Source organism: Lepidochelys olivacea (genome assembly GCF_965140295.1).
Source record: "Lepidochelys olivacea isolate rLepOli2 genome assembly, chromosome: 4".
Lineage (NCBI taxonomy): Eukaryota > Metazoa > Chordata > Testudines > Cheloniidae > Lepidochelys > Lepidochelys olivacea.
In genome coordinates, this window is record NC_140414.1 from 15844597 (window position 1) to 15871985 (window position 27389).

General features: G+C 44.2%; 1 protein-coding gene across 2 annotated transcripts in view; it reads right to left on the reverse strand.

Moving 5' to 3' along the window:
• Positions 1-8232: 8232 nt before the first annotated feature.
• GSR (glutathione-disulfide reductase) overlaps positions 8233-27389 on the reverse strand; it is a 33432-nt gene continuing 14275 nt past the window's right edge. For both annotated transcript variants that reach the window (XM_084625318.1, XM_084625319.1), the window contains exons 7-13: positions 26535-26634; positions 21403-21489; positions 17982-18143; positions 17185-17296; positions 15070-15201; positions 10708-10841; positions 8233-8659 (exon numbers count right to left, since the gene is read on the reverse strand). In XM_084625318.1, the coding sequence (XP_084481444.1) occupies positions 8510-8659; positions 10708-10841; positions 15070-15201; positions 17185-17296; positions 17982-18143; positions 21403-21489; positions 26535-26634 (877 nt within the window). In that variant the 3' untranslated portion in view covers positions 8233-8509. The remainder of the gene's footprint in view (positions 8660-10707; positions 10842-15069; positions 15202-17184; positions 17297-17981; positions 18144-21402; positions 21490-26534; positions 26635-27389) is intronic.

Sequence of the window (27389 nt, forward strand, 5' to 3'; positions counted from 1 at the left end):
CGTATTAAGTGTAGCCAAGCCTGTGCACAAGACCAATAGTTAACAAGTACCCTAAGGGAACGCTGAAAAGAACTTTGAAGAGAAAGTGCAAGAGGGAGTGAAACCCTTAAGAAGCAAGTGGGTGAGGTCTGCGCACTCCACACTGCGGATTCCACCCAGTGGGTTTGGTTGGCTGGCCCCGGTGGATGAATCCCCCTTTCCAACCCTAGGCAGGGGAGCCCTACTGACCTAAATAATAACCTATGGAAGAAGATCCCTTCTTTTTGTAACCCTAACCCTAGTATGAACAAGCCTTCTAACGTAACCCCTAATCCCACGACAGGAAACCATATTCTTTATAACCCTAAACCCAGGATGGGGAGCCCAACCCTAACTGCAGGCCAAGAAGCCCGGCTGATCCCAATTCTAGACCGAAGTTGGGGGAGCCCAACACTTCGCAACCCTATGCTGGGGATCCCTGCTGAACTAAACCCTAGACTGGGGTTGCCCTCTACTTTATAGCCCTAGCCCAAGGGTGGGGCACCCCAGCCTAGGGCTAGGGTTATAAAGCAGAAGGCAACCCCAGTCCTTCTGAGGTAACAAAGTCCAGGGATTGCAAATCTAACCCTAGACCAGGGATGCCTCCTGACCTAATCCTAACCCTAGGCCCAGGAGCCTAGTGACCCCTCGGACGCTGGCAGACGAGGTGCCAAGCTCATGCCAAAGCCCCCAAGCCTCACTGAGCTCTGACAAATGCATAGCTGAAAATCAGTCTGGCTCACCTGTCTGTTAGTATACTTAAAATAGGTACTACATGTATAGAGATGTGTTTAGCATTTGGATGTTATGAAATGCTCGTGAGCTGCTGCATGCATGATCTCACTTATAATTGCTATATCTCATGTTATAAGGCAATGTTTAAGCGTTTGCTATGATGTAACGATACTGGTTCTGGCGGGACCCAACTGAGAGTGCCAATTCAGGACAAATTGCTTCAAGCAGGGCAGTTCCAGCCCAAGGCTGGGGTTTTTCCACCTCTAAGGCAAACCAAACCAGCCAAACAGAGCAGACTTTGATCTCACCCCACGTCACACAAGCAATTCCCTTAAACACTCCAGTTCCCCAGTATCTCCACCAGTGCCACTCGTTATGGGGACAGATGGTTATGAAAACCAATACCCCAGTAAAAGAAAAAAGATTCTCTTGATCCCAAAGGACCAAGCCACCAGACCCAGATCAATATACAAATCAGATCTTACCCACAAATCACGCTGTTGCCAATCCTTTAGAATCTAAAATCTAAAGGTTTATTCATAAAAGGGAAAGATATAGACGAGAGCTAGAATTGGTTAAACGGAATCAATGACATATAGTGATGGCCAAGTTCTTGGTTCAGGCTTGTAGCAGTGATAGAATAAACTGCCGGTTCAAATCAAGTTTTTAGCTGGGATGGATCATCAGTCCTTGGTTCAAAGCTTCAGTGTAGCAAAGTTCCTCCAGAGGTAAGAAGCAGGATTGAAGACAAGATGGAGGAGCTGCAGCAGCTTTTTATATTCTCTTGCCATGTGGTCGGTCTTTCTTTGTCCCAAAGACAAGCTGCCCATCACATGGCATGGAAAAACCTCAGAGTTCTGTCCAAAGGCATGTCCCTGCATACCTTGCTGAGTCCCAAGGCGTGTCTGCCTTCTCTCAATGGGTCAATTGTATAGCTGATGGTCCTTAATGGGCCATCAAGCAGGCTAGGCAGAGCTGACACCAACTTGTCTGGGGTGTTCCCCAGAAGCATAGCACAAGTTTGAAATACAGACAGTATAGAGCCAATATTCATAACCTCAACTACAAAAATGATACACACATATAGACAGCATAATCATAACCAGCAAACCATAACCTTGTCTTAGACACCTCATTTGACCCCCTTTATACAAGATTTGGTGCCACTACAGGACCTTGGTTGCAACAATGATCTATACGGTCCCAGATTAGGTCAATAACGTCAGATATGAGATTGGGGAAAAAAAACAAACCCCAAGTCAGGAAAGCAGCATTACCAAATGTGAAATACTAGTTTACCACAAGAGGTGTAATCTCCTGCCCAGCAAAAGAAGGCCTGTAGACACCAGACAAAGGAACATCAGTGGACAAAAGACTTTGATTGTTTTCCCCACACCCATGAACAGGGGACATGCACAAACGTTTGTCCCATCACAGCTTGAACTCTGGGGAAAGGGAATAAAGATCCCTGTCAAGAAGAAATTGTCATCACTCTGGTGCTTCTGTTTCTAACTCTATCCCTGGGCTGGGAAGCCCTACCCTTTACAAGCCTTGCCCTAGGTTGGGGAGCTATCCTAACCCTAGACTGCGGAGCCCTACTTGTCAGGCACTGCCTCCCAGTAATCAGGCCTAGTGGTTGGAGTGGAGGTTGAAGCCAGACATAGGGTCAGACTGGGCCAAGGTGGCACTGCAATCGAGATTCGGGGACAGGCCAGAGTCAGAACCGAGATCAGAGTCTGTAGATACAGTCCAAGTGTAAGCCAGGGGTGGAAGCCAGGTGGTCCAAAGTCTGTACTGTAGCTAAAGCCCAGGTACAGGCTACAGAGTAAAGCCAGATGATCAGAGTCAGAGGGTCATGGAGAGCAGAAAAGGCTGGAGCAGGTCAGAAACAGGGCTGGAGCGCGGTCAGGGTAGGGCAAGAACAAGACTAGAACAGGGCTCGGGCTAGGCTGATGCAGGGACAGGCTGGGAGTGTCAAAAGTCCAATACACTGCGTGGCTGCAGGAGGGTTCCTGGCCAGGTAGTGCTGTTCACAGACAGATCTGCAGTTTTGGTGGAGCTGGGGAAATACCTGGGTCTGGGGGTCACCTGACCCAGGCTTTACTCTGGGATCGGTTGCTACCGCATGCCTGAGGGCAAGTTACTGCTGGATCTGTGGGCAGGGTAAGTGAGTGCATCTGGGTTGTTACTGCATGCCTGAGAGATGGCTCACTGAAGCACAGTGGATGAGCAGGTGTAGGCCCACCCATTACTAAAGGCCCCTCGGCTGAAGGGGAGAAGCCACTGGAGGTAGGCGTCAACTAATCATGGGGGACAACAAATGAAAAAACAGTGATGGGCGTGAAGGTTACAGGGATAAAGTCGGGATACAAAGTATCTAGGGAGCCCTACCCTTTGCAACCCTAACTCTAGGCCAGGGAACCCTACTGATCCCAACCTTAGCCATAGGCTGCGGAGCCCAACCCTTCGTAACCATAACTCTAGACCGGGGATCCCTACTGAACCAAACCATAACTCCAGACCTGTAGGCCCTCTACTTTGTAACCTTAACTCTATGCCAGAGAGCCCTACCCTTTGCAAATGTAACCATAGACCAGTGATCTCTACTGACCCAACCCTAACTTTTGGCCAGGGATCCCTACTGAATGCAACCTTAATCTGAGGTCAGGGGGCCCTACCCTTTGTACCCGCAGCCCTATGACAGACAGCCCTACCTTTTGTAATCCTAGCCATAGTCTGGGGCGCCCTACTGAACCCAACACTAATCCTAGGCTGGGGAGCCATACGCTTTCTAACTCTACCCCTAGGCAGGGGAACTCTACTGAAACCATCCCTAGCCCTAGTATGAGGCATCCTACTGACCCTAACAGTAACCCTAGGCTGCAGACTCTTTCCATTTGTAACCTTAACTCAGGTAGCCCTAGTGACCCCACCCCTAACCATACATAGGGGAGCTATGCTTACCCCAACCCTAGGCCAAGAAGCCATATCCTCTGTAATCCTAATGCAAAGCCAGTCAGCTCTACTGTAACCTAACCCTAGGCTGGCAAACCCTACTGACCCCAACCCTAACCAAAGAAAGGGAGCCTCTCCTTTATAATCCTAACCCTAGCACAGGAACACCTTCTGACTCAATCCCTAATCCTACAACACAAAACCCATATTCTTTGTAACCCTAAACCTAGGATGGGGAGCCCTACTGACTTGACTATCTAAGCCTAGGGCTAGTGAGTATTATCCTTTGTAACAGTAACCCTAAACTGGGAATCCCTATTGACCACAACCCTACCCCTAGGATGGGGAGCCCTACTGATACCAACTCTAGCCTTAGGATGGGAAGCCCTACCCTTTGTTACTGTAACTCTAGCCAGGGAACCCTACCCTTTGCAACCCTAACCCTTGGCCGGGAAGCTCTACGCTCTTTGTGACTGTAACCCTAGCATGGGGAGCCCTACTGACCCCAATCCTAATCCTAGAGCAGGGAAACCTACAGGGAAACCCCATCCCTAACTCTAGGCTGAGGAGCTATACCCTTTGTAATCCGAACTCTTGCAAAGGGATTAATATACAACAGTTTGCTACCATAAATGGAATTATCCACACAGTTTAGTTTAAAGACAAAACTGGACTGATTTTAATAGAAGAATTCAACAAATTTATTTAAACTACAAAGTAGGGCTGTTGATTAATCAGTTAACTCGTGCAATTAACTCAAAAAATTAATCGCGATTAATAGCACTGGTAAACAATAGAATACCAATTGAAATTTATTAAATATTTTGGATTTTTTTTACATTTTAAAATATATTGATTTCTATTACAACACAAATAACTCACTCTATATTACTCTATACTCGCTCACTTTATATTATTTTTATTACAAATATTTGCACTGTAAAAATGATAAAAGAAACATTTTTCATTTCACCTTATACAAGTATTGTAGTGCACTCTCTTTATAATGAAAGGGTAACCTTACAAATGTAGATATTTTTTTTGTTACACAAGTGCACTCAAAAACTAAATGTAAAACTTTAAAGCCTCCAAGTCCACTCAAGTATCATAGGGGTAGCTGTTTTAGTCTGGATCTGTGAAAGCGGCACAGTCCTGTGGCACCTTATAGACTAACAGTCCACTCAGTCCTACTTCTTGTTCAGCCAAACGCTAAGAGAAATAAGTTTGTTTACATTTATGGGAGATACTGCTGCCTATTTCTTATTTACAATGTCACCTGAAAGTGAGAACAGGCATTCGCATGGCATTTTTGTCACCAGCATTGCAAGGTATTTATGTGCTAGATGCGCTAAAGACTCGTATGTCCTTTCATGCTTCGGCCACCATTCCAGAGGACATGCTTCCATGCTGATGATGGTCGTTAAAAAAAATAATGCGTTCATTAAATTTGTGACTGAACTCCGGGCGTTAATTGTATGTCTTCTGTTTTATCCACATTCTGCCATACATTTTATGTTATGGCAGTCTCGGATGATGACCCAGCACTCGTTGCTTTTTAAGAACATTTTCACAACAGACTTGACAAAACACAAAGAAGGTACCAATGTGAGATTTCTATAAATAGCTAGAGCGTTTGACCCAAGATTTAAGAATCTGAAGTGCCGTCCCAAATCTGAGAGGGATGAGGTGTGGAGCACGCTTTCAGAAGTCTTAAAAGAGCAACACTGAGATGCAGAAGCTACAGAACCTGAACCACCAAAAAAGAAAATCTACTTTCTGCTGGTGGCATCTGATTCAGACGATGAAAATGAACGTATTGGTCCACTCTGCTTTGGATCGTTATTGAGCAGAACCCATCATCAGCATGGACGCATGTCCTCTGGAATGGCGGTTGAAGCATTAAGGGACATATGAATCTTTAGTGCATCTGGCATGTAAATATCTTGCGACACCCGCGGCCTGTTCTCACTTTCAGGTGACATTGTAAACAAGAAGCAGGCAGCATTATCTCCTGCAAATTGTAACCAAACTTGTTTGTCTGAGCAATTGGCTAACAAGAAGTAGGACTGAGTGGACTTGTAGGCTCTAAAGTTTTACATTGTTTTATTTTTGAATGCAGGATTTTTTTTGTACATAATTCTACATTTGTAAGTTCAACTTCCATGATAAAGAGATTGCACTGTATTAGATGAATTGAAAACTATTTTGTTTTTTTACAGTGCAAATATTTGTAATAAAAATATAAAGTGAGCACTGTAAACTTTGTATTCTGTGTTGTAATTGAAATCAATATATTTGAAAATGTAGAAAACATCAACAAATATTTAAATAAATAGTATTCTATTAACAGCACGATTAATTTTTTTAATCGCTTGACAGCTCTACTACAAAGAGATTGATTTTAAGTGAGTACAAATGTATGGCATTAAAATCAGAAATGGTTACAAGAGAAATATAAAACACTTCCTAGGACTAAAACTTAACAAGATAGACTTGGTTCAAGATAAAATTCTTACCACATGGTCCCAGCAACAAAGGTGACCAGATTTCAGGTCAGGATCTCTCCCAAAGTCAAATGGGCTGGTTTCTTTTGTCTTCTCACATGAAGGAGCAAGAGACGAATAGGATGAGAGAACTTGGTGTCCCACCCCTCACTTTTTTTAGTTCAGTCCCTTTTTGAAATCCATTTTCCAGAGGGTTACTCAAGGCCGTCCCTAGCTATTCTGGGGCCCTACGCAGCCCCCCCGCAGGGGGGACGGGGCTGGCTTGAGGGGCAGGTGGGAACCACCGGCAGCACAGTTAGGGCCAGGTCGCTGGTGAGTGCAGGCCGGTGAGTGCTTCCTGTCACCGGTGAGTGCAGGCCCGGCCCTGCTTCAGTCCTCAGGGGAGTGGGGGCAGGGATGGAGCGGGAAAGGGGCTGGAGCAGCACGCAACTGCGCAGGGCAGCAGGAAATTGTGCCCTACGCAGCCGCGTACTTTGTGTATAGGTAGGGACAGCCCTGGGGTTACCCCTAGATAAAGTTCATTCCCACTGTGAGTCTGGAGTCAAGGAGTCTGGAGGTGAAAGAACTGCAGGTGGCTGTTTGCTAAAATGCAGATATGTTTGCTCCTGCCCCACTCCCCTTCCTTGCCAAAGAATGGCAACTTGATAGGTGATGGCCCATCAGCTTTGATGACACCTGGCCAGAGCTGTCAGCTTGTCCTTTGTCTTTGAGGAACAAGTTTACCCACTCCCAGACTTATCTGGTAAACACACTTCAGTCATGACTTCAGCTTATGTTTAAACTTTACATATAATGTTGCTACACAAATTTCTCTGTGATATTACTGACCAGTGAATTATTAATTTTCAAATGATACCTCACAAGGCATATTTTGTACAATGGTGCATAGGCTGTGAATACAGGGGTGCATTCCGTCAGACTCATCCCCATGGTCATCCCCCCCGAGGGGTTGGAAGACAGGACTCCAAATCGCATCCCATAAACCTCATGTCTCAATCGCATGGAAGTAATACTTCATACAAGAGGCAATAGCCAGTAGGCAATAGGCAGTACTCCCCTTCGATCTCAGGAATCACAAACTGCAACTAGACAGTCCTTGTAGGGATTTCAACTTACAAGTTCAGTTACTGGCTCAGATAAAATGTTCTTTGTGGAATTTCCCCACAAGGCTTTCCCCACAGATTCAATATTACCATTTCCACAACTGGCAAGCTTAAAATAATAAACTTCTTACCAACTGGCCACCTACTTAAAAAAAACCATAGGAATTTATGCCTTAATTTAGAACCCAACCCTAATTATGAAGCCTCCATAATTCTACATTAGAAGAATATAGAGAGGACTGAACCAAGATCAGATGTCCACAAGGAGAAAGATACTATTATCCCCACTTTACAGCTAGGCAGCTGAGGAACAGAGAGAGAGAAAGTGACTTGCCCAGGGTTACATGGAGACTGTGACAGAGCCAGAGAATTGAACCTAGAGTTCTTGAGTCCCAGTCAAAGGCCTTGGCCACAAGGCTAGATTTTGCTTATTGAAGGTATGTATTCACTGAAATTAAAACCTGCCACTGGCCCATGCCAGCTAACTGGGGCTCAGGCTAAGGGATTATGGTTTTGATATTCAGGCTTGTGCTGCAGCTCAAGCTCTGGGACCCTCCCACCTTGCAGGATCCTAGCGCCCAGGCTCCAGCCTGAGCATCGACACCATTTAAACAGCCCTTTAGCCCATGCCTTGAAAGCTGGAGTCAGTGGCAGAGGCCAGCCACCGGTTTTTAATTGCAGTATAGACATATCCTGAAATTCCTCCTGCAGATCATAACACAGGAGTAGCTTTTCTGTGGGAACAGAGCCATGCTAGATAAGAGAGGAGGAAGATGATTCTACATATCCACATGAAAAAACCCAATGGTTTAAGTAATAAAAACTAGAGACACCTCTTTTGCACCAGCTAGCTTAGCCAGTCAGAACAGGGGCTTAGCTAAGCTAATGAGGCCTGAGAGAATAAAGCAAGAACCAAATATTTTAATCCATTTTATTTATTTTTCACTCTAAACTGATGAAGCTTGAAGAAACCAAGCTGTTTGGATGAGATGAATAGATGCCGCCACTGTTTTTTTGGACATCTCTATGATTTTTTCTACCTATAGTCAGATTACAAAAACAGAAGAATCTGATTATTATCTGGAGTGTCATAGAAAAGGAAGAGTTTGCACCAAGAAGAAAAGTCACGATTCCATTAGTTTTTTGGCTGCCATATTACAGGTCTGTTTGCAAGCACCAGAAATTCACAACCTTTCAACGGAGCGTGACCAGCTCTTCTGATGAAGTCGGGTGAATGGCAACCGTCTCATCGAAGCTGGCCTTTGTTGCTCCCATTTTGACTGCTACAGCGAAACCTTGCAGCATTTCGTCGCATCCTAGTCCCTGCATGTGTAGTCCCACCACCTTCAAACAATAAGAAATTTAATTTACTAAAGATGAGCATGTAATGACAGTCATCAGTGCACCAGTCAGAGAATCTTCATCACCCTGATCACTCATTGGCATAGAGGAAAGCTACTGCTGACCCAGTCAACAGCCTTTCAAATAACAAATCTACAGATGATTAGACGTTCAAAAATTGTGTTAGTGAAGAGTTAAGGTTGCCCAGTGCTGTTTCCAGCCTGTGGAAAGCAGCTTGCTTCAGAATGTTGAAAGTGGCTAAATGTAAACCTCTGAAAACCAGGAAATACAAAAAGTTAAGGTCCCCTTCACCCCCACAACACAACCTTAACTCTGTGCCCCTACTGCTGGCAAAACCACTGGGAACGGGTCAGGATGGATATGGCAAAGGTTAAACCACCAGGGAAGTAGAGGGTTCTCCATCTCTTGAAATGGAGAAATCAAGATTGGATACCTGTCTCAAAGATGCTTTAGTCAAACACATATTAGGCCCAATACAGGTATAACTGGATGAAATTCTGTGGCCTGTGTTATACATGAGGTCAGACTAGATGGGCATAATGGACCCCTCCAGCCTTAAATTCTATAAGTAGATACGATGAAGGATTAAGACTGTGCCATTGTTTGGGGCAGCATCACTTGCCCCATAACCTCAGCCATGCTGAACACAACGCCAGCCGCCACCTCAGGAACAACTCTGACATAATCAAAAAGGCTGACAAAAGAGGTGCTGTCATCATCATGAGTAAGTTTGAATATGAAGGCAGCTCTCTAACTCCACATTCTACAGGCCATTATCCTCTGATCCCACTGAGGATTACCAAAAGAAACAACACCATCTGCTCAAGAAACTCCAACTAAAACCTCTCCAGTGCATCATCAAAGATCTACAACCTATCCTGAAAAATGATCCCTCACTCTCAGATCTTGGGAGACAGGCCAGTCCTTGCTTACAGACAGCCCCCCAACCTGAAGCAAATACTCACCAGCAACCACACGCCACACAATAAAAACACTAACCCAGGAACCTATCCTTGCAACAAAGCCCGTTGCCAACTGTGTCCACATATCTATTCAGGGGACACCATCATAGGACCTAGTCACATCAGCCACACTATCAGAGGCTCATTCACCTGCACATCTATCAATGTGATATATGCCATCATGTGCCAGCAATGCCCCTCTGCCACGTACATTGGCCAAACCGGACAGTCTCTACGTAAAAGAATAAATGGACACAAATCAGACATCAAGAATTATAACATTCAAAAACCAGTCAGAGAACACTTCAATCTCTCTGGTCACTTGATTACAGACCTAGAAGTCGCAATATTACAACAAAAAAACTTCAAAAACAGACTCCAACGAGAGACTGCTGAATTGGAATTAATGTGCAAACTGGACACCATTAAATTAGGCTTGAATAAAGACTGGGAGCGGATGTGTCATTACACAAAGTAAAACTATTTCCCCATGTTTTTTCCCCCCTGCTGTTCCTCACACGTTCTTGTCAACTGCTGGAAATGGCCGATCTTGATCATCACTACAAAAAAATTTTTTTTCCCCCTCCTCGCCTGCCAGTAATAGCTCACCTTAACTGATCACTCTCGTTATAGTGTGTATGGTAACACCCATTGTTTCATATTCTCTGTGTATATAAAAGCGTCCTACTGTATTATCCACTGCATACATCCGATGAAGTGGGCTGTAGTCCATGAAAGCTTATGCTCAAATAAATTTGTTTGTCTCTAAAGGTGCCACAAGTACTCCTGTTCTTTTTACAAATATTACAGAAAATTTTCCACTTTTCAGTTTGACTTTGCAATTTGAATAATGTTTTTAACATGTTTGTATGTAATATTTAATGTAAAGTATTCTTTTTAGAAAGGCAATTTATGTCTATGAACAAAAACACTAATGGAAGAGCTGGAATTAAATATGCAAAGTCAGTTCTTTTACCTTTAGCTAAATAAACTTGGATAACAGCAGAATACAAGCTGCTGCATTATCCTGAACATTTTAGCTATGAGTTCTTATTTCATTTTGCTCACCTTCTCTTCTTTGCCAGCACAAACCAGTTTCATGACACACTTAGTTTTCCTTTGAGTGACAGCGTGATACATGGGGGTAAAAGAGGTGGTGTAGACCTTCACATTCTCTCTTCCATATGTAGAAATGGCTTCCTCTGAAATACACGAGAGACATTTGACTCCACAAAACAAAACTGTTACATGGGCTGCAGGGACTAATGGCTAGTCTACACTGCCGCAGCACAGCAGCCAATGGTAGCTGTGGAGTCAGCACTGGGGCAGCAGGGACGCGCTGGCTGCTTCTGGGAGTGGCACAGAGCCAGCCTTAGCCCCCCTGCATCTAAAAATCTCCCAGTTTGGCTTCAGTAGCCTCCAGAAGATCGAGCCCGATTCTGGGAGACTCTCGACGAAATCAGGAGGGTTGGCAACCCTACCACCTTCAAAATGGTGGTCATAACCCTTTGCTATAAATGGGACTGAAGCACCAGATGGCTTCAGTTGGTGGTCATTTTGAGAAGGAAGTCTCTCTCTGTTCTCAGTGGGACTGAGTGTGTCTGCCTGCTCATAGCCTAGATTCCAGGCCCACCCCCTCTCCTGAAGGCATCAGTCCTACTGAGAACAATGGAAGATGGCCATCTTGAAAAGGGTTAGTTCATGACAGTTAAGCTTTCAATTATGAAAAACAGCAAAAACAGACCTCTAATCCTAAATATATTCAAAAACTACCCACTGCGTCAGATCTACTCAGATAAACCACGATTGAGGGAGAAACAGGGAGGTGCCAGAGGCAGAAGTAGGGGGGCCAGACGCAGAGGAATGTGAGAGTGGTGAAAGGTTGTGTGTGTGAAAGGGAAATCTAGGGAGGCTGGGGGAACTGCAACCTACAATCCACCTCCTTTGCACAGCTCTGGCAAAACAAAGGAGCTGTAAATCCAGTTTATCTAGCCTGTAAATCTGGCAGATTTGTGCTGATCTTGAGTAGGATAAAGGGTACCGGTGAACCTAGCCATTTAAGTTAAAAAAATTTAAAAGTGATTTAAAGATTGATACTTCATCCTTTCATATCATTAGAAATGTCCCAGAGTAACATTCTTGTTAACTGTTCTTGTATGAAATTTTTCAGTTAAGACTCCAAACAAGGAAATTCCCAGACAAAAATCTACAATGAGATGGAGTTACAGTTGAGAGTACATCTGGGTAATTTAGGGTAAACTACTTTACCAGAGATATTGTAATTCACCCTAAGCACCCCTGTATTCACACCCTACACTCTATTGCAAAATGTTGCTGTACAACATATACCTTGTAAGGTATCTGAAAATAGTACACTGGTCATTAATACCATTGTAAAATGCATGTGTTAACTTTATATGTGAAGCTATGAATTCCTCTGTATAATGTTACTAGAACAGGTTTAAGAAGACAGCCTTGCTTAGGCAAAGGTGATACACAGATCTGCCCTAGACAAAGGAATGTGGTTTACCTCAGTTTACATATTAGCTGTAAACAAAGCTATCAAGCAAACCAGCAGGGGTTGTCTTGAGCCTGAACTCAAGTCACAGAGAATTATCATAGCTCCTTGTACGCCAGTGAAACACAGGAGACTAGTCCCCAGGAGGCCTTCCTAACTTTGAAAACAAAGACAATTCTTTGGGAATACAAGGAAGAGAGAGAGACTCCAATTGGATCTTTCATCTAACACCACATGGGAAACCAGCATCTTGTACTTCTGTGGAAGGTCCTCCTGACTGAGACACAGTCAGCCATGCTGGACCAAGCGTAATGGGTGAGTGAAACCATCTTAAACAGAGACTGTGCCTTGCTAGATAAATTTTAGACTTTTAGATGCATATTTTCATTTTCATTTGCTTGCAACTCTCTATCTTTATTTCTTTTACTTGGCATCACATAACTTACGTCCTGTTAATGAACTTATTTTAATCTAAACCAACCCAGTGCTGTGTCTGAAGTAATTGTTAACTCTAGTTAATGTGGCAAGCTGCTGGGTACTGTCTCTTTAAAGGAGCAAAGAAACCTTATTATTTATCGGAGTGGTTCAGGAGAGGGCTGAACACTTCAAGGCAGATGGTTCTGGGGAAATTTGGGACTGGAAGTGTACTGAGGTCACCTTGCCAGGTATAACTACAGCTGATGGAAACCAAGGTGAGGCTGTTGTGTTGTGGCAGGCTGCTGGGGTCAGAAGCACTGAACGCAGGCTGCACTGCACAGAGACACTCAGGGTACCCCATGTGTGTCTGCTGACTTCTGTTGTGGCCTGGACACAAACAGAGCATTTAAGGCATCACCCATGGTTCAGTGCAGGGGGTGACAACTCCTTACTGGTCTGGACTGCAATCCAAAATGTGACCATAACTATCGCAAAACCAAGCAGTCTGAACCCAGGAAGTCACAGTTAAAGTTACAAACAAAACCAAACATGTTAAGGTAAGAAATGTAGTTAAGGACACCCAAAGAACCATAACCCTGCTCTGTCAGACTCATCCAGCATCCCATGTGATTAAAACTCACTGAAATCTTGTGCACAGGCTACATCTGAAGATTAATAGTCTTGTCCCCCATACCTTAGAAGTTCTTCTTTCAGCAGAAACCTTAACTCTGCCCTGTAGTGACATCATGCAAAAGCCATTCAGCTATGATTAAGGCACTTTAGCGTTTGTGGACCTAGATGAAATTAAACTGATTCTGAAATAATATTAGATTTGTAATAACCCCGATGGGTTATTGTTATTACCGGGCAGACTTAAGGTTGTTTGGGTGCCCTAACTATATTTTAATACCTAAGGTTAAACGTAAAAAGAAATTCAAAACAGGCTTATCAATGAATTTCCTGGTTTGGGGATAGGTACACTGTAGTTTCTCTTACATTACTGATAGGCACTCTCAATGTGTTTTTTGTTTGGAAATATAAGTTATAAGTCAGCCTGACAGATATTAGGTAAGGACAAATGAACCCCAACTGTTCAATAACAATTCCTTCCTGAGGGACGTAATAATAAATATCCATCTCTTACACTGGGCTTAGCATGTTCAAAGCACTTTACAAACATTAACTGATCAACAGGGTAGATAAAAATCAAAGATTTAAATGATTAAAAAAAAGCAAAAAAAGCTGGATTTAAATCAGATTTTTAAAAAATTGAATACAGGCTTATTTTTTTTAAAATAAACCTATTGAAAATTAAATTTGAAATTATAACCATGTATTAAGGCCTAACTTATTTTTATATTTATTTTAAATTATTTTCATAGATTATAATATTAAGCAGTACATGTTTGCTGCCATGTTTTAAAGAAAGTCAAGCCACCGTACTGATGGAAATCACTAGCTAAGCACCTGGAACCAAAGTTTGTTGAAGTGCTAAACCATCTTTTGATAGCAGTAACTCCTTCTGCAGGTTCATAGAGAATATTTTCTTTTATCAGTTTACTTAACTAGTTCAGTTGATGACTAGTTCATTCAAAGTTAAGAAACCAACTGAAAGTTGAAAAGAAGGAAAGCTTGTTTCCCCTTCCAATCTATGAATATCAACTAAGTGTGAGGGGATGAGATCTATTAGTTCAAAAATGATGAAAGACATGGTGATCAATCAGTTCAATCAATCAACTACAGAATACTTTGTTTAATAAATCAGTTAAAAGTTTTAAATGCAAAATTTGTTTGAATAAACTTTTTTTTTCCTCTTATGTATCCAGCACATTTAAGGTAGTTTTGTATAACAAAATTCAAAAATTGGTTTTGTACATTTTAATTGACTTTCCACACATACAGTTTTGACACAAATTACAAGTAAAAAATTAAGTTATATTGTTTAATTAAATATGTATAGATCTAGCATACTGTCCTGGTTAGCAAAAAGCAGCACCAAATTGGTCCAGTGAAGGCAATGGGAGGATTCAGTGGGAGTTGGGTTAGGCCCATAGTGAGACATAAATACAGACTAAAACTCCTGCATCACCACATGCCTCCATCCCAGACTTTCAGGACCTACCTGCAGGGCTGAATATAGTCTCTCATCCATTCTCTTCTTGGCCTTTTTGCTGAAACTGCTTTAAGTCTCAGTGCCAGACTGCAATAGGGGATTAAGTGATTCACATGTCCACTAGCTGAGTTGAGGCCCCAGGTACTTGTTCCAGAGGGGCCACGCAGCCTTTCAAAGAGGAAGTGACTTCTGTTCACTACACACCTAGCCTCAGTATGAACATGGTACTTACAGGTGAAAGGCACCATATCCTGTTACTGTCCTCCCCCCCCTAAACTGAATTATAAGACAACACGATTCAGTCATTTGTCATGGCTATCATTACTGAAACACAGAACATTAAAAAGGAGACACCAAAGCAGTGTTTTCACTTGGACCCTACCTTCCGTGAGTCCCACCGTTCCGATTGGGGGGTGGCTGAAGACCACAGTAGGAATGTTGCTGTAGTCGAGTTTGGAATCCTGCTTGCCTTCGAACAGTCTGTGTGCCAGTTTCCTTCCAGCTGCTATTGCAACTGTAAGTATGGAAATAGGAATTCATGCTTACACCATCTAACACAGGCTAACACTAGACAGGTATCCTGTATCTAATTAGTGGCCTGTACTGGATGCTTCAGAGCAGGATCCAACCTTATATTTATGGACTGTAGAGGACAAAAACACGGGAAGGTTGCAACTGATGGGTAACATTTTCAAAATCACTCATCACTTAGGGGCCTAAGCCTCACTGAAAGCCATTTAATGACTTGTCATGACTTTCAGTGAGATTTTGGCTGCTATGCAGCTAATTTACTTTTGAAAATGCCTGGTCTACTCCTAAGTTATACCTGCAGAGCTACACTGGTGTGCTGCTATAAGCCCTAGTGTAGACGAAGTTATACTAGCATAATTGTTTATGGCAATATAGCTTATGTTGGTTTGGGGACACAGCAACTATCCGGAAATAACCAAGCCCACACATGGAGGATTTTGCCAATATAGCTATACAAGGAAAACCCTCCTAGTGTAGATGAGGCCACAGGTGCTTTTGAAAATTTCCCCCTTAAACTCTGCAAATTCAGGATTAATCTCATCCATGGCTGAGAGGCTCAATGTTTGAACCAGTGTGCCTCTGTGAAAAGCATTGTTTTTCTGCTTTAGAACTTTGCCATAGGAAGTCATTGTGGGAGTCATCAGCGTATGGATCATGTTCCTCTTTGTGATGTGTGATGCAACAGCTAGTATTACACCCACTTGGCACAAATAAAACTGAATAAGCAAGGCCAGGGTGCAGCTTCATCACTACTTTCAACAAGAAAATAATTCCTTTCCCAATTGCTCCGCAAATTTCTATATCCAGCACCTACATCTTTTGGTTTTTATGCTTGACAACAAATTGAGTTTTCCAACACTCAGATACTATCAGCACCCGCATAAGGACACCACCCTGAATCATGGGAAACTGTATTTGAGTGGTCCCTATTCTATATGGGCTCTGACCTGTTTTTTTTTTCCCCCATGCATGCTGCACTCCTCTTCCCCATATCCTAGTCCATGTAGTAGTGATCATAGGTCATTTTACACCAACTCTGTGCACACACATCCATACCACTTTGCACACACCTTCAGCTAGCTCTGGGCAAGTGATAGCTCCTGGGAGAGGAAGTATCAGCTCCCTCCACTGACAGCTGGAGGGGCAGAGGGGAGAGGAGACACAAACCCTGCACCACCATGGCCTTGAGTAGAAAGTGGCAGCATGAGGGACTGTGCAGAAATAACTTGGGCAGGAGCAAAGGGAGGATCAGTCAGCCAAAAAAAATATGGTGTATGTTTGCAAGTTAAGCTATGTTAATGCACAAACATTAAATTCAACATGACATTAATGAGTGTGAAGGCTGGATAATAAGGACACCAGATGGAGCGGGCAGCCTGCTGAACCATGCCACATTCAAAACAAGGCCACAGAACACACACACACACACACACACACAGAGCCAAAATATCTTACACAGACGATACAGGACAAGGGCCTTTGGTGTCTTATCTGGTCCTAAAACTGTTAGTGTGCTGCATGCATGAGCTGACATGCACCTTGACCACCTCTGCCAGCTGGCATGTCAGGTGGGTTGCCAAAAATCACACACACTGTAGAGAAATTATAGCACCAGCCTCTGAAAATGTTGGAAGGAGTTGAGCAGCAGGGGCAAGAAGAATAGATTCTTCCTTACCCGCCCCCACTCTTTAAGCAGGGGGAAGGAGAGGAGTTTCAATTGTTTTTAAATGGGCTTGGAAGTGTCACTGAAATCAATTTGTGTGTTTCTCTTTGCCACCATTGGGCTCTCTGGGGACTTGTGCTCCTAAGTCACGTAGGGAGTTTTGAAAATCTCACTAACTTTTGGCATCTATTTTTGAAAATGTTGCCCCTAGTGGCTAAATGTAGGTAAGTGAGTATACCATCACAGGTACGGGATCCCCTAGCCTAGGCAGCAGTACAGCGCAACGCAACAAAGGCCTATTACCTGGGGTCAGGAGTGCTTTTCCACATACATCCCCGACAGCGTAGATCCCTTTCCTGCTGGTGTTCTGGAACTCATCAACTACAATGTGACCTTTAGCATCTAACTTCAGACCCTAATATTGGAAACAGCAACCATGTTAATATACACACTATGGATTATGGGGGGGAAAATGACAGACTCTAGGACCATTTCATAGTATCATACCCTATTCAAAGTGACATTTACATTCCTACAAGATATGAAGCCTAACTGTGCAATATGAAGTTTAAAAATAAACATAGGAAAAATTTCACATATTTACCTTAATTTTTTGCATAGTTTCTAAAGGCCCAACCAGTGTAACAGTGGTGCTAACAATAGTTTGGTCTCCTACCCTCTGCAGCAGTTACATCATTTTCAACTCCAGCCCAGGAGAACAATGATTCAAGGACAAGAGTTATTTTATAATGCAGTGTCATCATTCATAGATGATTTGGCTATCAAAGGCACTGAGTTACCCCTGCCCCAATTCATCTATCAGGTCTCCAGTCAGTGCTGGAAGATACAATTAAAAACTTCCTCATACTTAAATATTTGTGGGTTTGTTTTCATACTACCCTCTTTAGCCTAGGGCTTTTCAAGTGTAGAGTATTATATGGGATTATATTATAACCATGGCCGTGGTCCTCCCCTAAACTCCATGTAGATACAGGGCTCTGTTCCTGCAAAGGTAAGTCATGGAAGAACTGGGGCCACATAAGCAAGGAGTTAATACAATGTGCATTTTCATAATTACTAGGATATAAAATCTGTCTCACCAGTTTGTCTAGATTAAGCCCCTCAGTGTTTGGATCTCGTCCAATGGCCCACAGCAGACAGTCAACATCCGGGATTGTGCTAACTGTGGGTTTGTGACCAGGCGCAGAGGATATCACTGTAACCTCCAACAATCCAAGAGGAGATTTGGTAACCGATTTGACCTATTGGTAACCACAAATACAGATTAAGCTTAAAAGATTAAAAGTGGAATTTTTGGGGTGAGTTACTGTCACCAAAACCATCTTAAAGTGAACATGAAAGATCAAATCCAGCTGTTTATAACTGGAGCACACACCAAACGCCATGCCAATAATTACAAAATTTGTTTGTGGTTTTGCAACAAAATGTAAAGAGAGACTTGTAGTTAATGTGCCAAATCGCACATGGTAACAGACTTTGAGCTGAGTATGAGGTGTTTGTAGGCCATGCTTAGAGGATTGGGGACTCTATCCTGAGAATTAGTGACTCGGAAAAAGATTTGGGGGTTGTCATGGATAATCAGCTGAACATGAGCTGCCAGTGTGACACTGTGGCCAAGACAGCTAATGTGATCCTTGGATGCATAAACTGGAGAATCTCAAGTAACAGAAGAGAGGTTACTTTACCTCTATTTGGCATTGATGCAACTGCTGCTGGCATACTATGTCCAGTTCTGGTGTCCATAATTCAAGAAGGATGTTAAATTGGAGAGGGGTCAGAAGAGTCACAAGAATGATTAGAAGGTTAGAAAACATGCCTTTTAGTGATTGAGCTCCAGGAGCTCAGTCTATTTAGTTAACAAAGAGAAAGTATGGGATGACTTGGTTACAGTCTGTAAATACCTCCATGGGGAACAAATATTTAATAATGGGTTCTTCAGTCTAGAAGAGAAAAGTATAAACACAATCCAATGGCTGGAAGTTGAAGCTAGACAAAATCAGACTGGAAATACAGCATAAATTTTTAACAGAGAGAGTATTTAGCCACTGGAACAACTTAACAAGGGTTGTGGCAGATTCCCCATCAGTGGCAATTTTTAAAATCAAGATTGGATGTTTTTTCAAAAGATCTGCTCTAGGAGTTTTGGGGAAGCTCTATGACCTGTGATATACAAGAGGTCAGACTAGACGATCACAATGGTCCCTTCTGGCCTTGGAATCTATGATGTACCACAGTGCGTAGGAGCCCCAGTCTTGAACTAGAACCCCACTTTGGTAGGCACTGTATGAACAGAACAAAAAGACAATCCCCGCCCCAGGCAATTTACAATCGAAGGAGCTCAGGACCATGGAACGGCAAGTCTATCGTGGCATGGCTTTCCTTCAATGGTCTCTGCGTAGCTACGTCTGTGGCAACTGAGCAGACAGCCATATTAGATGTGTCCACTCTGTTTTACAGTCATTTAGGAATTTGTCAAGGAGCTGATAGCCAGTGCCAAGGGAGAGTTATGCCTGCCTGGTGAGTAAGACCAGGTAGCCTGCAACCCTCACGTGTGAGGTTGCAGAGAAGTAGGCCTCCCTGCCAAGCAGTCCAATCCCTACACATCTCCCTCGTGGGGCACAGATCATGGTTAAGGCTACAATTTTTTCACTGAGGTCACGGAAGTCACAGAATCTGTAACTTCCAGCGACCTCCGTGAATTCAGCCCTGTTGGCCAGGAGCTGCAGGTTCCTGAGGTCAGGGGCCCCCCAGAGTTCCCAGCCACCATGGGTGGTGGGGCCGCAGCTCCTGGCCACCATGGGCAGTGGGGGCCCTGGAGGTCCGAGCCACCATGTGCAGTAGGTCTCCAGAGTTCCAAGCCACTGCGGGCATCGGGGTCCTTCAAAGGTCCTGGCTGCCACGAGTGGCAGGAGTACCCTGGAGCTCCGAGCCCGCACAGGCGGTGGGAGCCACCCCCGCAGCTTCCCAACCTCTGCAGGCAGTGTGTGGACCCTGCAGCTGGGCTCCCCATTTTGTCAGCAATATTTTTAGTAAAAGTCAGGGACAAGTCACAGGCTTCTGTAAATTCTTCTTTATTGCCCGTGACCTGTGACTTTTACTAAAAATATCCATGACAAAATCTTAGCCTTAATCATGGTGCACCTAGATGTTCCAATTTCTCACTGACTTCTGGAACAAGGTAAGCAGGGGTGGGGGAGAGGTGAAGTAAAGATACAGTCAATCCCCTTCTGAGGGGCTCAGTAGCATCCACCCGTCCTCCTACACACTGGTCCACAACTGGTTCCAGGGAACCCTCGTTGGCTGCTGTGGTCAGTCTCCCCGGTTGTGGTGGTTTGAGAGTACGTGGAACTTCTCCTGCACTGCTGCCAGCATGGCAGAGGGTCTCTTACCCTGCACAGGAGATCCTTGAAAGTCAGCAGGGCACAGTGGTGCTTTGAGTCACTGCTTGGTCTGGTGAGAGGGAGGAGGACGACGATGACACCTGACAGGGCCAGGAGGATCATCATATGGTGGCTTATTTAGACCTTCCTCTCCATCTCACAACCTGGTTCTTCTCCAAGGCAACCTACGGCCTGGTCTGGTTTGTCATGCTGAGATTGGGAGCCCACACTGCCCAAGAGGGGGCAATTCCATAGAGGTCCAGGGAGCCACCTGGTATCTGCAGTCGGTGAGTGCTTATTGCGTTGGGAGACTCCAGAGTGGCTCTCGCCCACACCACTGGAGAAAATGAGGACCCCAAAGTCTGTCTCTTCTGTCTTGGGGTGCTGGGGATAGATTTGGCTCCAAGACAACTCAAGGAGGAGAGAAGCTGTAATGTTTGGCCCTGAGGCAGGAAAGTGATGCCTTGGAACAGCACATGGCCAAGGGGGCAGAAACACGAAACAGTGTTGCAGTGTGATAAACCGCTAATAGGTAAGAACAACAAAAGCTGAAGAGCAGGACTTTTCCCTCAGAACGAGCCACTATAGGGGCAGATGGACTCTGCTAAGTTCTCATTCACTGACATTAAATGGTAAGAGGGAACTGAGAAGGACAGGGGCCACACTGCCCTATATGCCCTTGGGTGTAAAGACAAGAGTGCATGTAGGGCACAGACATGGCTCCACTGGTTGGTTCCAGACCTGCAGGCACAAGGCACATGTGCACCATGCATAAGGTTCACATAGATGATAGCCAAAGAACTGCCTTTTCATCGTGTGTTCCCCTTCCCCCATCTACCTCTAAAAACAATGTTCAAGAGACAAGAGCTGCTGTGGAATTACATATCAGAAAATGAAATATAGCTCCACATAGGGCATTTACAAAGCATTGATATAGGAGTGATAAACTAGCAATATAGTAATCAGATATGAATATCTCACTACAGCCATGATCAGATGCTGTAACAGTGCTGAGGAAAATTAGGACATTTTAAGCAAAAATGAAATAAAAAAGGATCAAGTTATGGGTCCATAGGAGAGACTCAGACCTAAATAATGAAGTGTGGGGGTAATACTGTACCAGTGAATGCTTCCAGAAATCTATGCCAGCATTCTCCAGTTCCTGAGTGCAGTTTGCGCTGATCATTGAATCAAAAGTCCTTAACACCTGCATGGAAATCCATACAATCCATCAAGATTACATGCAATTTACTATGTTCCCATCTAAATGCTACTTTCACATCACCTCTAATTTGTACCTATTCTTGTCTTGTCCTGTTGCAATCAAACAAAAGTTATGAATTGTGTGAGCATGCCAATAGTTCTGTAACCACATGGTAATAAGGGCAAACTACTTTAGCGAAAAAATGGTTACTAACCTTATATAACTACTGCTCTTTGAGAGGTGTTGCACATGTCCATTCCACCCTTGGTGTGTGTGTGGGCGCGCAGTTGCCAGAAATTTTCCCCTCAGTGGTACCTGTTAGGGTGGCTCAAGCACTCTTTGCTGGTGCTGGTATGAAGGGCCAGCAGACCGTGAGCCCCTTCAGTTTCTTCTTTCTGGAAACGCTGAAGAAGAAGGGTTGGAGGGGGGTCATGGAATGGACATGTGCAAGGGATCTCGAAGAACAACAATTACAAAAGGTTAATAACTGTTTCTCTTCTTTGAGTGATTGCACATGTGCATGCCACTCTTGGCGACTCCCAAGTAGTTAAACAGACACAGGGATCAGAGTCCATGCACACACACAATGTAGTACAGCTCGAGAAAATTTGGCATCATCTCTTCAGTATTGGCTGATCGGGTAGTGGGAGGAGAAAGTGCACACCAATGACCAGGTAGCTGCTTTACAAACATCCAGAATAGGGCTCTTTTTGAAGTTGGGGGAAAGGATGCAGGGGTCTGCCACAGCCCATTAACTGGATCCACAATGCCCTCACTGAGAGGCAGGGCTAAAATATTGACCAGATGGTGAGAGGATTCTTTAACTTCCTCTACCTGTATGCCCAGACTTAAGGCCACCCTACAACAATTCTTGGCGTGCCTTATAGTCATCTGGTGCAGGCAACCTGCCCACTCCTGAGACTGCATCATCATCAGGGGAGGAGGAAGAGGACCCCAGAACTGGCTGCAGATGCTCTTCTTCCATTTCTTGATCTCTAGGGTCTTGTTGAGCTGGCACTTGATGTCCTGTATTGGGCGTGGTACCGGAGTCAGGAATGGGTGCTGTCTAGTGGGTAGGTGCCACATGCCTCTCTGATGCCACGGAAACCAGGAAAAGCCCCCTTGGATTCCAAAGATGCCACTTGACAGGCATAGGCCCCCAGTGACCTCCTGGCCAACCACTCGATGGTACTCCTGTGACCAGCTCTATGGAAGGGTAGAAACATCTGGAGGAGGAACAGCAGATGTGGCTCAAAGGATGAGAAATATAGGACCCAACTCTTGATTCACAAGACGACAACTCTCCTTTCCCTGACCATGGACACACAGTTCTAGACAGACCCGGTGATTGATGCCAAGGTGCAGAGGCCCACAGAGAAGCAAACATTGCAAGTTTTCCCTTTGACCGTACCAAAGGGCAAGCTGTCAGTGGTACACGAAGCTGGCATGGCACTGAGCATTGTAACAATCCTGCTGGTTCTCCTGTGTCTGCTGGCACTGATAGGATCGACTCTTGTACTGTTGGCAATACTGGCATTGACATGGTCAGGAGGACCCTGGCAGCTGCAAATGCCTCTGGTGTGGTCAGTACTGAGACAGTGTCGGGTCAGTGTGGTGCCACAGAGGTGGAGGGAGCTCCTTCTGGTTCTGGACTCGACGGAACCTGCCTCGGCACCAGTCAACGGTGCCATCTTCTGTAGTACCCAAGCAGCATTCTACTCTTTCCCCCCATGCTTAGCAGACTTTGGTGCCAAGGACCTTCCTCTCTTGGCAATCTGCTTCTTATGCTTCTTCTTAGGCACTGGAGATAGCGAATGGTATTGGGACTCAGGCACGGTAGGAGGTGCACTCATTACCGACACTGAGGCATTCAGTGCCGAGTCTCACTGACCTGGCTCAGATGGAGGTCTCAAGGCAGCCTCCATGACCAGAAACTTTAGCATGGCTTCTCAGTCATTCTTCATGTGAACCTTAAAGTCTCTGCAAATTTGGCGATGCTCCCCAATATGAGCTTCCCTAGGGCACTTCAAACAACTTGAGTGCAGGTCACTCACGGGCATAGCCTTATTGTAGGAACTTCAGGGCTTGAAGCCCAGTGACCAAGCAACCCCTTTTCACTGGGAATCATCCAAAACCCTCAGATGGGGTAAAAACCGAACTAACACTAATAACCTTAATGCTGGTGCCAGAAGCATGTGGCAGCACAGGGCACTTCAGCCTCTCCTACGGGTCCCACCAAGGAAAAAATTTCTGGCAACTGGGCATGGGGTGTGCACACACCAAGAGTGGAATGCACACATGCAATCACTCGAAGAACTGATTTTGCTCAAACTTTTTAAAAAAGTCCTGAACTGAGATAAGGCAAAGAAGGTGTCAGCCCAAACACATGCACTTCTAGTGAGATCCACTGCATATGGGTGTCTGTGCAGGAGTGTGCTTTGTTCATGGTGGGTATGTCCACGATTGGCTTTTCTCCTAAAGTTTCAACTGGGCTAGCAAAGAAAGTTCCCCCAGCAGGCTGACCTCTGTGCATGTCACTGCTCTGTTGCCCCACCCAAGGCAGCAGAACACCACTGGTTTTACTCTGTCTGGGCCTCTGACAGTTAAAGAGACTGCGACAAGGATGTCTATGGCACTTGGGCAACAGCAAATAGTTTTGTCCAGTATCCTTATAATTTCCTCCTCTTAAAAAACTAGGACATTAAATACAAAAGATAATGGTGAATTAAACATTATTAAAGAAGTTGCACAATCAAAATCAGAGTCATGAAATGCAGAGGTTAAAGGCAAGCTGTAAAAGGAAAAAAAACATCAAGGATTTTCTCTGCTTAATTCTGACAGAAATTCAAGTGCTGTGTACTCCAGAAGATACTGTTGACTGGAGGCCCAGACCTGATCTAAACACAAGTTAAATCAGTTTATCAACCTTATGATAGTTGGGAGATGTGTGTATCATTAGGAATTCCATTTTTGTTTTGTGAATGAGATTGTAACAGTTCTTGTGGATTAGAGCAGATATTTTGTAGCAGAACCTGGGTCTAGAAAACTGTGACAGAGCCTTCAAGGGACATCAACACTGAACGACTCTCTATTACAGAAAGAATAGGGGTTCTGCTGACAGGGATACTGACTTCGAATGGACTCTGCCTAAAAGCCTGTGGAGAGGAGCGGGTTGGAGCCAGGAAATTTCCCAGTGGAAGTGAATGGGCAAGAGAGTTCAAAGAACGTTTTAAAAGGAGACCACTCTGTGAAAGGGGACCATCGATGCCATGGCTACCAATATGGGCTGGTCCTTGCTCTCTGGATGGACACAGCTGTTGTGACTGGATTCAACCACTGAATCCCATGCACCTCTAGGCTTGCGGGTATGGATAGTGACTGATCACTGTTCCTAGCTAGGTTTCTCAGGCTCGCTCTGAGATGCAGACTCTGACAGCCTTCTTGGGCAGTGAGACTTTGGAATCAGAGCAACAGCCCACCTAAGCCCCCCGCTGCTTAGACAAGCTCCCCCCAGACTCCAACTTGGCTATGTGAGCTCTGATTTCCTACTTACAACCTTCAGGGACAATGTGGCAGTAAAGCAAGTAACTCAGGCACTGCAAAGGAGTTTCTTACACTTTACTCTAACTCTTTTGTGCTTGTTTCAGATCTATGGAAAACAAAACTCCTGAATTCAATCCCTCATCTGACCTCACCACTCCCAAGAGTCCTGGGATTGGTCTGAGTCCTTAGGGCTCACCATCCCACTGGCGTTCCTGCTTCCGACAGTGGAGCCGACCCCTTCACAGAGGGTAGCTTCCTTGTAAAACCATCTGTTCCCTCTCTTACTAATGAGCTTCTGTCGGGAAACTTCAAGGCTCCAAAACATACACACATGTGCACACAGCTTCTGGGTAGAAAGTCCTTTCAAGGTCAGTGGCCCTGTTGATAGAACCCCCATTGAACAACTCTCCCATACAGGAACAATGTTGATGTCCCTTGAATGCTCTGTCACAGCTTCCCAGACATAACTCTTGCTACAAAACCTATGCACTAATCCACAAGGACTATAATCATACATGGCATTCACAAAACAAAAATGGAATTCCTAATCCAACAGACACATCCCCCAGACTGTCACAGAGCTCGTTTGTGGGCACTCACTTTAGCTTAAGTTGAGCTAAAGAAATACAAGGCACTCTTAAACAGACTGAAGAGCGTCCACACAAGGAGGTGGCTCTGATCTAACTACAGCAACTTCAAACCCATTTAATTAAGTTGGTGTAAAATGTGTACAGACATGGCCCCAGTAAAACAACATCACCAAAGTGAGAGGAGTGAATGCTGAGTAACTGACAGACTGTTTAGAGTTCTGTTTTTGTTTACACCTATTTAACGCTAATGTCTAATGAAAATTTGGGAGGAAGTCTATGGATAGAGTCAACACCCCTTGTGTTGTGGTTAGAAAGCTAACAATGCACATCTCCTGACAACCTCAAGAAGTCCTCCAGCAAAAAACAGGGAGGAGCAGACATGTCATTTCTGTTATTTCTGAAGAAAATAAGAAAAAAACATTGACAAAAACCTAGACGTTTTTTACTTATATGGCTCAAGTACAATGTTTAGAAATCCTTTAACAGTGACCTTTAAGGTTTCTACAGCAGTAATAAGTAACCCACATTACAGACACCTTCTCTAGTATTTTCTATTCTTTTCTGTCTAGCTCAGTATTATGTTTTAGACCATAAAATACAAAACATGCTACATGGCCCAGTTATTACTAGAAATTTATTTTTTGTATCTCTTGATATTGAGATTTTAACTCTGCAACCTGAATGTTGCACTACAATTTTTTGTATGTTATTTATATTACTAAGACAAATCAACTTCTCTAAATTAATATGATCAGTCCCAACAAGCTTCTAGTTATTCTGTCCAGCAATTTCATTTGCCTCAGCTGCCCAAAATGCTTTCATCCAGTGAGGGCAGAGAAAGCATCTGTACTATTTTTAATTGGCACTGAGATCACTGGAGAAGCAAGTAACATTGGATATTATGATCTGTTGTACCTTGTCATGACGTATCAGTAAGGATGTCTTTGATCCCAGTGTGGAAAGGATTCCGGCTATCTCCACAGCAATGTATCCAGCACCAACAACAACGCTGCGCCTGAGGAAAACACTGGAATGCGTTACCTAGGGAGGTGGTGGAATCTCCTTCCTTAGATATTTTTAAGGTCAGGCTTGACAAAGCCCTGGCTGGGATGATTTAGTTGGGGATTGGTCCTGCTTTGAGCAGGGGGTTGATGACCTCCTGAGGTCCCTTCCAACCCTGATCTTCTATGATGCTATGAAAAGCAACAAGATCACACACGCAGCATCGGAGATAACAGAACAGACCTTTGGCACAGGTTCTTACTGCCTGAACGAAAGGACAAGGTATCTCCTGTAATCCAGACATGTCTGGATTCTGGGTCTATTTCACATGCGACTTTGCACCCCACAGCTAGATCTACATTGTATGTTCTTTCCCATGATCTCAGGCTTTAACTCAATGGCCACATATGTTGTAAACCTATTTTATTAACTACATGCTACACGAAAACCAACTCACAAAATGAGCCGTCTTTCACTTCTGTTTTGATGGAGTATTGATATGGTTACCATGACAGTTGTTTTTGGCTCACTTACAAAGCTATGATTTTAAGTCAATTTCCCCCCCAACCACATAAAGAAAGATTGAAAAGGAAAGCAAGATGCCATTTAAGGGTCAGGCACAGGTGTGGGGCTGCAGAGTGGTTATGCCAAGCAAAAGCTGGCATCCTCTCTTGGGCAGGCAGGGACACTCTTGTCCATTGACATTGGGTCAGCCAGGAGACCAGGGAGTTGGAGGCAGGGTCAGTGAAACAGGCAAAATAGCAGGAT